At 42.9% G+C, this 15705-nt stretch overlaps 1 protein-coding gene and 1 long non-coding RNA gene across 7 annotated transcripts in view; one reads left to right on the forward strand and one right to left on the reverse strand.

Moving 5' to 3' along the window:
* FHOD1 (formin homology 2 domain containing 1) overlaps positions 1–15705 on the forward strand; it is a 103170-nt gene that overhangs the window by 78726 nt on the left and 8739 nt on the right. For 4 of the 5 annotated variants that reach the window (XM_069966268.1, XM_069966271.1, XM_069966269.1 and 1 more), the window contains 7 exons: positions 3307–3482; positions 4388–4531; positions 7081–7952; positions 10528–10683; positions 10769–10951; positions 11732–11851; positions 14405–14566. In XM_069966268.1, the coding sequence (XP_069822369.1) occupies positions 3307–3482; positions 4388–4531; positions 7081–7952; positions 10528–10683; positions 10769–10951; positions 11732–11851; positions 14405–14566 (1813 nt within the window). The remainder of the gene's footprint in view (positions 1–3306; positions 3483–4387; positions 4532–7080; positions 7953–10527; positions 10684–10768; positions 10952–11731; positions 11852–14404; positions 14567–15705) is intronic. The other variant, XM_069966272.1, reaches the window with a different exon arrangement.
* The window catches only part of LOC138788421 (uncharacterized), a 36923-nt gene that overhangs the window by 2834 nt on the left and 18384 nt on the right, over positions 1–15705 (reverse strand). The window contains exon 1 of one of the 2 annotated variants that reach the window (XR_011362600.1): positions 84–173. The exons of the other annotated variant lie outside the window; for it this stretch is intronic. This is a non-coding gene — a long non-coding RNA (uncharacterized lncRNA). Of the gene's footprint in view, positions 1–83; positions 174–15705 lie in introns of those variants that run through there. 2 annotated transcript variants of the gene reach the window in all.

The following is a 15705-nucleotide window of genomic DNA, read 5'->3' on the forward strand; positions in this document are numbered from 1 at the left end:
TAAAGGGAATCTGCCAACTTCAATTCACATTCCAAATTGCAGACACTGTTTGACAGCTTTTAAGCCAAGAAGACACATGATACCTTTTATATATCTGTCTGTGCTTCCATAACTTAGAACAATGCTTTTATCCTCTGGTGCCAAGAGACTATGGAGGCCTTTGCACAGGTTTTTTCTGTTTCCTAAATGAAAAATGAAGCAACTTTCTGAACAGTCTTTATTAAAAATGTCCTACCATTTAGCTACTGCTCAGAGAAAGATAAATCCATCAGATGGCTTTCTTCTGTCTGTGTTAGCGATAACAGCAGGAATGGCATTACTCACCAGGCTCATATATTGGATAGTAGGGAGAGAAACCACAGAGGGAAGCTCACACACCCTAAGGCTGGGTTCACACTACGTATATTTGAGGCTGTATTTTTGAGGCTGTATAGCAACCAAAACAAGGAGTAGATTGAAAACACAGAAAGGCTCTGTTCACATAATGTTGTAATTGAGTGGATGGCCGTCATTTAATGGCAAATATTTGCTGTTATTTTAAAACAACGGCTGTTGTATTGAAATAATGGCCATTATTTACCGTTATATGGCGGCCATCCACTCAATTTCAACATTGTGTGAACAGAGCCTTTCTGTGTTTTCAATCCACTCCTGGTTTTGGTTGCTATGAGGACCTGACTTGAGGACCAAATACTGCCTGAAATGTACGTAGTGTGAACCCAGCTTAAAGATATAGAGGAGAGCAGATACAAGGAGGTCTGTCTAAAATAATCACTATGTACAAATAGAGAGAAAAAATAGAACTCATACAGCACACTGTAGATGTTTTACAAGCATAAGTAAGTCATTTTTTTTTTTACAAAGACCAGAGGAGAAATACGTTTTTTGTACCATAATAAGACGTTCCACCACATGTGGTTGGTAAATCCACAGTAAGTAAACACCTAAGATAAACATATGTATCCTAGGATAAAAATATGACATGTCAAAAGTGTTTACAAACGACAGTGACACTTTAAAAAGCAAAATCACAAACATGGAGTCATACAGTATGCAGTGGTGGTCTTAGGCACCAAGCACCCCAGGCGATCGCTTGGGGCCCCCAACATCCAGGCGGGCCCCCACGCCCCTCTCTTGTGCTCAAGACCGCTGGACAGGGTCGCTGCCCCGCTCACTGCTGCCATCGGAACTGTAACTATGAGCACTCGTAATGAGCGCTTATAGTTACATGCAGCAGCACTGGCAGGGCGGGAGACATTGGCCCCCTTCCTGTCAGTCACTCTTGTGGCCGCAGGAAAGGTTTTCCCTGCGGTCACAAGTGGCAGCTTTGTCCTTGTGGTGCCTGCGCTCCAGTGACATCACTGGAGCATCGGCGCCAGGACAAGGGGAGTGCGGCCTCTTGTGATCGCAGGGGAAACCCTTCCTGCGGCCACAAGAGTGAAGAGAAGAGGAGACGCCCAGACCCAGGTAAGTATAAGGGTTTGTTTTATTGTGTTATATACTATATGGGAGGCGGAGCACACAGGAATCTGTTTAACTGGGGGAGCGCACATTGGGGGTCTATATAAATGGGGGGAGCACACGGGCTATATAACGGGGAGCACACAGGGGGGCTATAGACTACTGGGGCTTCACAGAGGGGTCTATATACTACTGGGGGCAGCACACAGGGGGTCTATATACTACTTGGGGCAGCAGAATGGGGTCTATATACAACTTGGAGAGCACACAGGACGTCTATATCCAAGTGGGGGAGCACACAGGGGGGATATATACTACTGGGGGAGCACACAGGGGTCTATATACTACTGGTGGGGCACACAGGGGGTCTATATACTACTGGGGGAACATACAGGGGGTCTATATACTACTTGTGAGGCACACAGGTGGTCTATATATAACTGGGGGAGCACACAGGGGTCTGTATAATACTGGGGCAGCACACAAGGGGTCTATATAATACTGGTGAGGCACACAGGGGAGCTATATACTACTGGGGGAACCACACAGGGGGTTTATATACTACTGGAGGAGCACACAGGGGTCTATATCCAAGTGGGGGAGCACACAGGAGGTATATACAACTGGGGGCAGCACACAGGAGGTCTATATACAACTGGGGGAGCACACGGGGCTATATATCACTGGGGGAACACACAGGGGTCTATATACTACTGGGGGAAGCAAACAAGGGGTATATACTACTGGGGGCAGGACACAAGGGGTATATACTATTGGGGGCAGCACACAAGGAGTATATATTACTGGCGGTAGCGCACAAGGGGTATATACTACTGGGGGCAACACACAGCGGTCTATTGTTTTGAAACGCGTGTCGAGGGGGGGGGCAGACATAACTTCGCTTGGGGCCCCAGAAATGCCAAGACCGACGCTGACAGTATGTAGCAGAGCACTCCTAAAACCATCGGGATTCCAAACATACTGAAATATAATAGAACATAGTACAACAGAGCGTGTACAGCCCATAAAATCAAAAGTGGTGTCCTTTCCCCATAACAAGCAGTCACTACTCTTTCACCAGGGCCCTGTAAGATATAAAAGCTGAGCTGTGATTGGTTGATGTGGGAAAATTACACCAGTTTCCATACAGTAACAGTTGGTATGTTGGAAGCTCTGATCTTTGACATCTCAAACGTTTGTTTTTTTTAATGACAGGTTCATTTTAAAGGGTGAGTGTCCAGTCATATGTAAATATGTCCTATGTTATAAGGCCTAATCATTGTATAAACGACTTTTAAATTAGTCACCACTTACAAGATCTTTGCTAACTGTCATCTCATGGTTTTGTTAATAATAATAATAATAAGAAGAAGAAGAAGAATGCTTTTATTTGTATAGCGCACACAGATTCCGCAGCACTTTACATAGTTATGCCAATTATTGTTACAGTTGTATTCAGCCTAAACAATCTTCTGTAAAGGGAAATGCATCGAAAGCACAAATCTCAGTGCACTTTAGGCTTGGTTCGGGATACGGGCAAAAAGGTGTGCTAACGTATACAGTAGCATGCCCATTTGTTTATCTGCATACCTTTTTTCTGGTATCCCAATGTATAGCCCTAACTGGTATCAGTCTGGGATCTAGGCTGCCTTTATGAAATATCTATGATATTTATGAAACTTGATCTGTATAGGTTTTCAACCTCTGGTTATAATTTTTTTAACCACTCTATGTTAAACTGAATTTCCTTGATGCTGGAATATGTGGAACTATTTATGGATTAGTAATGATAGTGGCAGAACGTATAAATTCATTAACAAATGTGATACTTATTTATCATTTCAGAAACCGATTTCTGGAGAATCTGGCTGCCACAGAGCTGGAGAAGATGTCAGCCTTATCCAAAGGTAGACAAGAAGTGCTGGCAGAAGCCGTACGTAATGGGGGACTTGATGAAGAAGGTTCCCCAGAGCAGCATGCGGACACAGCTGTGGTGGATGAGCTTAGCAGCCAGGAGGATGGTAAGTTGTTACGTGCATGGCCAAGAAGTAAATGCTCATTAAAGGGAACTATCTGTTATAATGAAATAACCCACTGGAGAAACTGCTGGAGTAGAATGGGTGTTTCACTCAATGCTGAATGCCACTAACATCACTTCCAAATTTAATGGAGAATGAGGCATGGCTTTCTGTTCACACAGTGTAACACCCCTGCTTAGTGTGAATTTGTCTCAGAAAATATCCGGCAAATATCAGTTCTCAGGGAATACTGCAGGGACAATGTAGTATTACACTACACCCTAAATAGGTGACTATGTGCTGCATAGTGAGAGCAACTTCTACAAGAAGTTCACTACTGGGGTATAAGTGGATCCTGATGGGACAATCCCAATAATATTCACATGACACATTTAAATCAATCTGTTCCTTTACATCTATTGTGTGGGCTGATCTAGGATGTAGAAAGCCTGTGTATAAATGGAATTGCCCCCAAAACAGATTCCAGTATAGCAGGCATCTCCAGGGGAATTTATTTCAGGATGTATTATTGCAGATTGTTTCCCTAAAGCATAATACGAGAATGAGAGAGTCATGGGTTTACCAGTTCATTACATTTATTCATATATTTTTTTTTTTTTTTTGCATGGATAGAAAATATATAGCTTTGTGGTGAGCTTGGCTGAAATGTGACTGGCGTCGCATTATCATATCATTTCTGTAACTGCTTCCATCTGCATGATAACCCACATATTTAGTTCTGCCAGTGATAATACTAACCCACTTCTGCTCATGCATGTAATATACATACATGTGTAGCCTTTTGTGTATCCATACACATGCATGTGTGCTGTTCTCCATTTGTAAGCATGGGGCTTCTGTGTGCCTGGGTAGATATGTTTAACAGCCGACCCCTCTGTTGGACACAGGAAAAGGGGATCTGAGTGAGAAGGAAGAAAAGAATGACAGTGTGAATGAGAAAGAATTGTGCTCGGGGTCCAGCGATTCCTCTGCCAGCAGCACATTGGAGAGAGAGGAAAAAGGAGACCGAGAGGAGCCTGAATCAGAACCAGGCAAGACAACCTATTGCATACACGAGGCTCTGAGTCTCCTGCCAGAAATTATGAGGATCAGGCCCTTAGTTTGTGTATATAGAGCCTAATCATTACACAATGAAAGTTCAGCAACTTTCTAATATTATTTTTCTCTTTATGTGTAATATCTCAAATATTCTGGTTTACATCCAGAGGCTACAACCTGTATAGACCTTGTCCTGTTTACATGAGTGATGGTTTCTATACATTTAACAAACGGGGTATAATGGACTAGGTAAACATTTTTGTTTGTTTGTTTGTTTAAAACTTGATTTAAAGTGTACCTGTCATTTAAAAAAAAATACTTATGTGGTAGAGACATATTAAAAGTTGTGATTAGTGGGGATCTGAGTGTTCAGATCTCAACCAATTGCTAGAATGAGGAGAAAGAGGCCCACACCTGCTCTGTGTATAAGATAGAAGAAAGGCTCTTATGCTACGTTTACACGGAACAATTATCGGGCGAATTTTCGCAATAACGATCGAATTCGAACGATAATTATTATTATTATTTATTTATAAAGCGCCCTTAGTTCCAGAGCGCTATACAATAGATAGGCAACAGGCAGGAACAATACAAGATCAGAAAACATTACATGAAGGCAAATGACAGACTGGTACATGGGGGAAGAGGACCCTGCCCGCGTGGACTCACAATCTTTGGGGTATAGGGAGAGAAACAGGAGGTAAAGTGCAGCCATTCAAGTGTGATGCAGAGTTATTGTAGGTTGTAGCCTAGTTTGAAGAGATGGGTTTTCAGGTTACTTTTGAAGGACTTGATGGTGGATGAGAGACGGATGTGTCGGGGTAGCGAGTTCCAGAGTATGGGGGAGGCTCGGCAAAGTCTTGGAGGCGGTTGTGCGAGGTACGAACAAGGGGGGAGCGGAGACGGAGGTCACTGGAGGATCGAAGGTTGCGTGAGGGACGGTAGCGGGATATCAGGTCAGAGATGTACGGAGGGGACAGGTTGCGGATTGCCTTGTACGTCATGGTCAACAATTTAAAGTCAATACGTTGGGCAATGGGGAGCCAGTGAAGGGATTGGCAGAGGGGAGAGGCTGAGGCAAAGCGAGGGGAAAGGTGGATTAGTCGGGCAGCAGAGTTAAGGATAGACTGGAGGGGATCAAGGGAGTTAGCTGGAAGGCCAGAGAGGAGGATGTTACAGTAGTCCAAGCGGGAGATAATGAGAGCATGGACCAGCAGTTTGGTGGAGTCAGGGGTGAGGAAAGAGCGGATTCTGGAAATGTTTTTGAGGTGAAGGCGGCAGGAGGTGGTCAGGGCCTGAATATGTCGTTTAAAGGACAGGGCAGAGTCAAAGGTGACGCCAAGGCAGCGGACTTGGGGGACAGGGGACAGAGTACAGCCATTGATAGTGATTGACAGATTAGAAGGCGGGGTGGAGCGAGATGGGGGAAAGATGATAAGTTCTGTTTTGTCCATGTTGAGTTTTAGAAAGCGGGAGGAGAAGAAGGAGGATATGGCCGATAGACACTCTGGAATCCTGGATAGCAAAGAGGTGACATCCGGACCAGAGAGGTAGATCTGAGTGTCATCGGCATAAAGATGGTACCTGAAGCCATGGGATTCTATGATATGTCCCAGGCCAGAGGTGTAGATGGAGAAGAGAAGAGGCCTGAGTACAGAGCCTTGGGGAACACCAACAGTAAGGGGACGAGGAGAGGAGGTGGTGTGGGAGTGGGAGACACTAAAAGTGCGGTTGGAGAGGTAAGAGGAGATCCAGGAGAGAGCTAGGCTAGTGACACCAAGGGATGAGAGGATTTGTAAGAGGAGAAAATGGTCAACTGTGTCGAAGGCAGAAGATAGGTCAAGGAGAAGGAGCACAGAGTAGTGGCGCGAGGTTTTGGCAGTCAGCAGGTCATTAGCCACTTTGGTGAGGGCAGTTTCTGTGGAGTGGTGGGAGCGGAAAATCGTACGTGTAAACTCGTGCAGCTAAGACCAGTAAGCGGTTGCAGGACGGAAGAACAGGGCGGCACGATCCGGGATCCGGCGCCTTAACCGGGGAGGTAAGTGACCGGCGCCTTCTATATCCACCCCCTCCCCGGCTGTACATAGAAAAGGACCCCAGCCCGGAATACCTCTTTATTAGAAGCAGGATTAAACTACAAACTGCACGGAAATGACGATCTTCATCCTCAGCTCCCTGTGTACTATAAGTAGCTAACAGCAGGTTAAATTTGTCTAACTTGCTGATAGTTACCCTTTAATACATATTTTGTGGTCACCTAGATGTAGGATCACCACTTATATTTCATAACATTTCATTTAGTCTGACTTTGTATCACCAGATATATAAATATGTCACTTATTGAAGGCCACCAGTTGTCCATGTATATCACCATACAGGTAGCTTGGCCTTATGATTTGTATATACTGACATGTATAGGGGAACTCCAGTGGTGAGATCCCAGGGACATGGCCTCACTCATGTCTGGTGTACCTTATAAATTGATTCTGTAGACTTACAGACATTATTCATGTTACTCATTACCTTTTTCTTTTCCCTCCAGCAAGTCCTGGTAGCACCCCTCCCCCACCCACAGACCGTAGCAGCTCTAAGAAATTTATGCTGGACATGTTTTATTCTAAAAAAGAGAATGACGCGGATACAGAAATTCCCAATGCTAAGAGTGCTGCTTCTGTCGACCCAGGGAAACCACCAAGAGACACAAGATCTCTGGTAGCCAGGGCAGAAATCTATGAGCAGGAATCTTCTCCCATCAAAGTGCCCACAGAAAATGTGTCAGATTCCAGGAAAGGGGTGAGGGCCCAGTACAGCATTGAAGCTGAAACCAATGCCAAGAACCTGGAGAAGACCCTCATGACCCCCTTCAAAAAACCTGTCGAGACTCTGTGGGAGCAAACGCCACAACCTCCACAGATGGACCTGAAAATTAAAGACTTGGACTTTACGGACTTGTGTGAGGAGGAGGATTTTGATGTCCTTGATTTTGAGGCCTCAGAAACTGTTGCACCTTCCCGATTATCCAATGTAAATCATTCTCCACCATCCATTTCAGGGCTTCCCCTTCCACCCCCTCCACCACCACCACCATTTGGCAGTTGTCCTGGGTTTCCATCACCCATCCCTCCACCTCCAGTGTGTCCTCCACCCCCACTGGGAAGAAGCCCCAATTTCCCACCACCCCCTCCTGCACCCCCAAGTTTTTGCCCTGTCCCACAGGACTCTCTTAACACAACTCTAAATAAGAAAAGGAAGACTGTAAAGTTGTTCTGGAAGGAGGTGAAGGAGACCGACTGCAACAGTCGGGGGAAGTTTGGCAAAGGCACTTTGTGGGAGTCACTTGACAAGATCACTGTCGATACTGAAAAACTTGAACATCTTTTTGAGTCTAAAGCCAAAGAACTAATTTCTTCCAAGGTGAATATGTCTTCATAAAGTCTTCATAATAGCGCTCGTTTGCTCCTCCAAACGACTCGTGGAATAGGGGCATTAGAGATGCCTGAAAGAGTGTTCAGACCCTGACTGATCATGAGAATAAGCCGGGAGAATCCACATTCCTCTCTCTGCTCTGTATCACGTGACAAGACGGCCTCTGAAAATCTATGGGGGACGTCTTTTCTCACTGCAGGAGCACGGTCGTCTCCCTCACTCGTTCTATTGATCAGTCAATGTTCTGACCCTGACTGATAAAAACCTTTGACAAATTATGGAATCAAACAGCATCCGGTTTTGAGGCGAAACACCAACGTTTTTTTTTTTTGCATGACCATGGTACAACAGTGAGGTTTCGACCTGTAGAGGTCTTTATCAAGCTCTGTATTAGAGATGAGCGAACCTCGAGCATGCTTGAGTCCATCCGAACCCGATCGTTCGACATTTGATTAGCGGTGGCTGCTGAAGTTGGATAAAGCCCTAAGGCTATGTGGAAATCATGGATATAGTCATTGGCTGTATCCATGTTTTCCAGACAACCTTAGAGCTTTATCCAACTTCAGCAGCCACCGCTAATCAAATACCGAACGCTTGGGTTCGGATGGACTCGAGGTTCGCTCATCTCTACTCTGTATGCTTTCCAGTGTGCATCCACCTATTCGAGCTGTGGTTACAGACTTCATTTTATGGAGCTGTTGGATCTCCATTTTTTGTTCTTTCTCCCTGACTTCAAAAGTTTTTTTGGTGGCAGGTACACTTTAAGGGAAGCAACTATTTATTTATTTAAATCTTTCAGCAAATTAAGGCATCTAACCTGTTAATAGATCCTTATAGGGGATCTTACAGAGGCATCTGGCGCTTTTAATGTGGTGCTCTAGTGCACCATTTTAATGAATAAACTGTTTTATCAAAATGCAAATTAGGTGGTTTGACGCAGCAGGGGTGGAGCACCAGAGTGTCATAATAAAGGTCATAATAATAATAACGGCCATAAAGGTCATCTGTAAGTATTTATCAGCAGGTTAGGATGCCCTTACCTGCTGATAGATCTCCTTTAAACTCCTCAGTTGCTGTTTTTATTGCAGATCCAAAGGTAATTTATTGTGGATTTTGACTTTCCTATTCAAATATCCATGAGAGTTACACACTATTCTCTGTATACCAGAGAATTGCAGAGGTTTCATCGTTTAAAGAGGTAGTTCACAATTTTTTCTAATCAAATCAACTGGTGCCAGAGATTTGTAATTTATTTCTATAAAAAAAAAAAATCTTAAGTCATCCAGTACTTATCAGCTGCTGTATGTCCTGCAGGAAATGGTTTTCTTTCCAGTCTGAAGAACAGGAGATGTTTTCTATGGGGTTTGCTTCTGTTCTAGACAGCTCCTGACATGAACAGAGGTGTCAGTAGAGAGCCCTGTGTCAGACTGGAAAGAATACCTCACTTCCTGCAGGACATACAGCAGCTGAAAAGTACTGGAAGACTTGACATTTTTAATAGAAGTAAATTACAAATCTCTGTCACTTTCTGCCACCAGTTGATTTGAAAGAAATTTTTTGAGGGTGAACTACCCCTTTAAATGTGTTTTCCCACCAGTAACTAATCACCATGTATGATCTGTCACTGCCGCATACATACATTGCAGCTGTTTTGATGAGGATCAAATGGGTTCATGACCCAGAGGCCAGACCTCCACAAATCTAAAATTTCTCTTTTGTCTTAACCCTATTTGACTGTAGTTTAAAAGGTACTTATCACTTTGAAAAAAGTCTGCCATGTCAGAGGTTTTTATTGGTGGAGGTCCAGGTGCTGAGACCTCCACTAAAAGGAGTGGGCAAAAGTACTTAACTGGGTGCTGTGCCTATTTGTTTCTACTAAATCAAAAAATGTGGGCAGACACTTATAAGATCTATCAATACAAATACACAAAAAGGGTCACTAAAAATGTCCCGAATAATGCCTTAGTTTTACCTAGGTTTACCTAAAATGTAATGGAGAGAACTAAGCGGAGCAGTCTATTGACTTATTAGTACACTGTTATGATGTACCAACATTTACAGTTGATCAATAAGCCTATGCTGACCTCTAGTGGCTACTGAAGGAATGATAGACTGTTTCTGAATAATTATCTGGAGAGTGTTTTTTATAGGGTAATCCTCCATCATATGGTCTGATAAATATTAAACCACCTTACAATACCCATTAACACTCATTTCCTCAACAAATTTCAAATTTAATGTGTTTTTTGTTACCCATCACATTAAAGGTATTCTGTTTTCTTTTTGACATTTGGTAAAACTAAGGCATTATTCAGGCCATTTTTAGTGACCATTTTTGTGTATTTGTATTTATTTCTACTAGGCACCAGTCTAAGGGTGCCTTTGCACAGAAAGATTTATCTGACAGATTTATGAAGCCAAAGCCAGGAAAGGTGTGGAAAGAGGAGAAATCTTAGTCTTTCCTTTATGTCCTGTTCCCTGTTTATAGCTTGTTCCTGGCTTTGGCTTCAAAAATCCGTCAGATAAATCATTAATGATTTATAAACTTTTTTTTTTTAAACAGAAAGGGGGAGATATAAAGAAACAAGCTCTGGTTGTGTTAGACCCCAAGAGAAGTAACGCTATCAACATTGGCCTCACGGTTCTACCCACAGTCCACATTATCAAGACAGCCATCTTAAACTTTGATGAGTACGCCATCAGCAAAGAGGGGATCGAGGTAAGCAATCTTCAGCTATAGATCACGCACCACGTGACTCTGCTGCATTACACTGTATACAATGTGTGTTCATGTCTCCCTACAGAAAATCCTCACAATGGTTCCAACAGAAGAGGAAAAGCAGAAAATTCAGGAGGCTCAGATTGCAAACCCTGATGTCCCCTTAGGATCAGCAGAACAGTTTCTTCTTACCTTGTCCTCTATTAGTGGGCTAACATCTCGACTCCAGCTCTGGGCCTTTAAGTTGGATTATGAGACCATGGAGAAGGTAGATGCTGCATTTTGTTTTGATTGGTTATCTGTGATAAAATTGAAGTCTCTGTAGACTGTTTAGTCTAATTTTAATACCCGCAGGTTTTTGTGCAGCATGTGTATAATTTAGTGCACACACACACACACACACTATGTTTACAAGAAGTTGTATTTCTACACTCTTTTTATTTATTTTAAAGGGAACTATGAACAGGTTAGACAACTCTTACCTGCTGATATGTCCCTACTGCACACGGGGGCTGAGGATGAAGGTATGTTTCTTACCTTCATCCTCTGTACCTCAGTTTTATTGTAGTGCTCTGTACTGTTAGGCCATTTGGAGCACTGCCCCGTCCCCAGGTGGCCTGCTTCATTCATAATCATTAGTAGAGGTGGGTCAGCCAGGGATGGATCAGTGCTTTGGGGGTGGGACAGTGTTTCAAATGACCTTACTGCACAGAGCACTACATTAGAACTGCACAGAAACGGCGCAGAGGATGAGAATATGAGACATACCTTTATTCTTAGCAATAGGGAGCAGATTTGTCTAACTTGCTGTTAGTTCCCCTTTAATCTCAATATTGGAGAAGGGCTGATAAGAAATGGCACACTTACGCGAATACAATGTAACACAGGTATATACTAAATAGTTAATTAGATAACAGGTTCTAGATAAGGAAATGCTAGATTAGAGTAATTTCTCTGTACATTAGACTGTTGGTAAAAGGCTGAAGTTGTGTTGCAGGTCTTTCATGTTACTGTAAATACTACCTAATGATGATGGTTGTTCTTATAGGAAATTGCTGAGCCACTATTTGACTTGAAGCTGGGAATGGAGCAATTGTCGAAGAATAAGACGTTTAAAGTGATCCTGTCCTCTCTCCTGGCAGTAGGGAACTTCCTGAATGGGTCAAATGTAAGTGGGTGTGATTCCCTCTTACTCAATCACTTTATGCATCTCTGTTCTCCAGAAGCAGTTGGCAGCAGGACTGTGGAGTCGGAACTAGTTTTAGCTGGGAAAAATGTACCGACTCCGACTGCAGCTTTAAAAGAATCTTTCATAATCTTATAATTGAGTTTTCATATGAATTGTTCACATACATTTAGTTAAAATCGGGTGTAGGGTTAAGCATTTCCTCCCTACATCAGTAATAAAGCATTGGTCCTATTAGATAAGGGTGGTTGGGGAGATATTGTCGGTCACTATTTGACAGTTTGTTTCTGAGCTGGTCCATTGTGTGGGGGGGAGATCTGTGCTGTTCTCTTCCTGGATGCTGGATGACTGTAAATGAGCAGCAGTGTAATATGAAGATATCCTGTGTAATATAGAGAAAGAAGAGAAGAAGCCCTAAGTAATGTAGTAGTAAACTCTGTGAGAAAATTTTGTGTGTGTGTGCTATGGCTGCAGAGTGAGTGTGTGTTAGAGAGAGAGGCAGAAGTTAAAGGGGTAGTTTGGACAACAGTGAAAGAAGTTAAAGGGGTAGTTTAGACAACAGTGAAAAATCCAGGGGGGACAGGGGGTGGTGGGATCATAATAAAGAAGTCCTATTTACCCATCCCTGTACTACTGCAGTGCAGAATCACAGTTCACACTTAGAAATGCCCGCTCAGCCAATCAGTGAGTGAGGCGGGACACAGCTGCAGTCACTTACTGGCTGAGCAAGTAGTTCCTGTGGGGCCGCAATGATTCAGGAGTGTGGATGCTGACAGCTGATAAATATGGGCCTATGTCTAACCTCCTATATCACAGGTATTACATTGTTAGTGGTTTTCCTTTGTGTATGGTAAATAATTAGTTGTTAGTTCTTCAGGACATGATGGCTTGAGACCAGCTGCATCCACTGTACACGCAAAGAGGAGAATCTGCTTTATATCTTTGCCCTATTCCCTCAGAAGTCGTCCCAAGATCATGTAGGACATTAGGAAGAAGCTGCTGAGCCAGATCTACTATATACCAGTGTGATAAATAACTCCCCTGGTGTCTGACTGGCCATTTATGAAGGAGCTGGAGTTGGTCCGTGATAAAACTCTTACCAACTCCACAGCCCTGGTTGGCAGAAGGCACTTGCTGTTTTTGTAGATGTTACCTTGTGTGTTTATGGCAGAAACTACTCAGCTGAGGTGTCACATGGTAATGATACTTTATATTTATAAAGAGGCTGCCAAATCTCATATAATACGTAACCACTGTATAATGAAAATTTCTGAAACTTTCTCATAGACTTTTTCAGTACCAAAGTTTTCCAGATTATTTCTGATAGCAGCCAGAGGCTGAAATTCCTTCCTTACCTAATTACTACTACTTCTCACAACTTAAAGTGTAACTCTCATTTCAGGGTCATTTTTTGAAAACATTAAATATCAATAGTACAAGCGATTTTAAGAAACTCTGTAATAGGTTTTATAAACCAAAAGAGTTTCCTTCTGTACTGAAAAAGCAATCTCCCAGCCTCCCCCCTAACTTCAGAAGCTGCAAGATTTCTGTCTCCATTATGTGGCTATGGAGAGGGGAGGGGCTGTTAGGAGTGACTGAGCATGGAGCAGTCTTGCACAGTACAACACCCTGCAATCTTCTCTCAGTAAGTTCATAGATAAGCACTGACCTTTCTGACCCCAGAATCCTGCGTTTTAGGTGCCCAGAGACTCTACAAACAGCTGACCTTCATGTCACCTCTTCCTGCTCCCTCATCTCCCTCGGCCCCTCACCCCTCCAAAAGGATAGAATGGAGAGAGCAGAACCCGTCTTCACTGGCTTCTCTGTAATGAAGACGTGTTTGCCTGATAATGCACAGATAAGAAGTCAGGGGGGGGGAGGCTGGGAGATTGCTTCTTGTGTACAGAAGGAGGCTTTTTTGGCTGATAAAACCTATTACAGAGTTTCTTAAAAACGCTTATACTACTGATTTCTGCAATGAAAAAAAATATGACAGTTACGCTTTAAGGTTGTGAAGTAAACAGCCTGGACTGCAGAATAATACATTGTAACAAACAGGTCAGGAGAGGTATTTGTTTTTACTCACTGTCAGCGCAGCAGATACAATGAAAAACGTTTTCAGTTTTTAGATGTTAGATTTCTCTAAGGGCCCGTTTACACTAAGCAAAAGTGGTGGATTCCCTAGCGGAGACTGTGCTGCGGGCGGCGCTTAAAATTCCGCCCATCCCATTGATTCAGTGGGATTTCTCGCGTGCCTCTGCTTTCTGCCTAAAGAATTGACATGTTATTTCTTTGGGTCAAGAGCTGAGGCACACGAGAAATTCCATGTCCATGTCCATGGTGCGGGCTTGGCTCCTCCACTTTTGCTCAGTGTGAACGGTCCCTAACCGTGCAGAATGCTTATAGAGCTTAGTATTTCCAACATCTTTTGCACAGGCAAATTACCAGACCATAGATAGTCGTTTTATTCACATAACAGGAACATCAGTAGCACTGTTCCAGTCAGTGAGATGGTTTTTTTCTCCTTGCTTTCAGGCAAAGGGCTTTGATCTTACTTACTTGGAGAAGGTCTCGGAGGTGAAGGACACAGTTCACAGACAAACACTCCTGCACCACATGTGTAACATAGTGATTGAAAAGTTCCCTGACACCTCTGATCTGTATTCTGAAATCGCAGCCATCACTCGATCATCCAAGGTAAGTGTTCAGTGATTTCTGTGCCACAGTTTCTACCATACAGGCTACCATAAACTTTGCTGGCCACTAATACAAAGCAATCTGTCTTTGTTCTTTTTCAAATCTCTTCCTCACTGTCCCCTAACTTATTTAGCTCTGCTCTTTTTACAAACCTGCCTGAGCCTTTTGGTACTAGGATAGGCTGATTCCTGCCTAATTCCGACCATACTTTCATGACCTTTCATACATATACCTCATATAAAGTAAAATCCATGTATTGTTAGTATGGATTTTACCTAAAGGGGTATTTTCATCTGAGCTTGTTATCCCCTATCCATAGAGAACAAACAAATCACAGGTACTACATTTATTGCAAGGCATTTGCGTCCGGGTCCGACCGCAGCGATCAGCTTGTTGTTCCCCCTAACCTGTGATCGGGCATAACAAGCTCAGATGACAATACTCCTTTAATTTACCTGGGCTCATTGTTATGAGATTAACAGGATGCAGAGCTGATCTTTTTGTCTGTAACCTGTTAATATACTAGTGAGTTTTGCTGTACTGTGAAAGGGGACTGAATTGATCCATTCTGTCACTAAAAATCCAATAGCACAGCACTTATTGAGTACTGTACTGGGCTACTCTCAGCAAAGCGCATCTGGAGGCATGCAGAAAAAATTTGATCTGTGTCTTCTCTCTGCCTGTCTATACAGATCACTGGTAACCTTGTTCTAATGGGCTGTTATCAGTCATCTGTATAGAAGGGAATACACAGAAAATGTGTTTGGTGCTATCTTGTGCACCCATAGTAAAGAAAAAATAAATAAGGTAAAATAAATAAAATTAAATTAGAAAAAAATAAAATAAAAAAGCGAAAGAGTGCACATGCTGTGAACTGCACATACACCAATCTGAGACGTTCAGACATCCTGCATGACGCAAACACCTTTCACAAGGGCAAAAGAAACACAGTTATAGCAGAATGTACGTTACTTCAAAAATAAAGTTATCATTCTCAGCTGACAATTTAAGTTTTTTCTTCCCTTATCTACTTTTGCAATTTTTTTTAAAGCTCCTGTACCTGGAAAATTTTCACCTATGTACAAAGGCTGCATCTAAAACTAAGGGATAGGGATACATTTAAAGCTAAACCTGGGCCT

This window comes from Dendropsophus ebraccatus, chromosome 4 (genome assembly GCF_027789765.1).
Source record: "Dendropsophus ebraccatus isolate aDenEbr1 chromosome 4, aDenEbr1.pat, whole genome shotgun sequence".
NCBI lineage: Eukaryota > Metazoa > Chordata > Amphibia > Anura > Hylidae > Dendropsophus > Dendropsophus ebraccatus.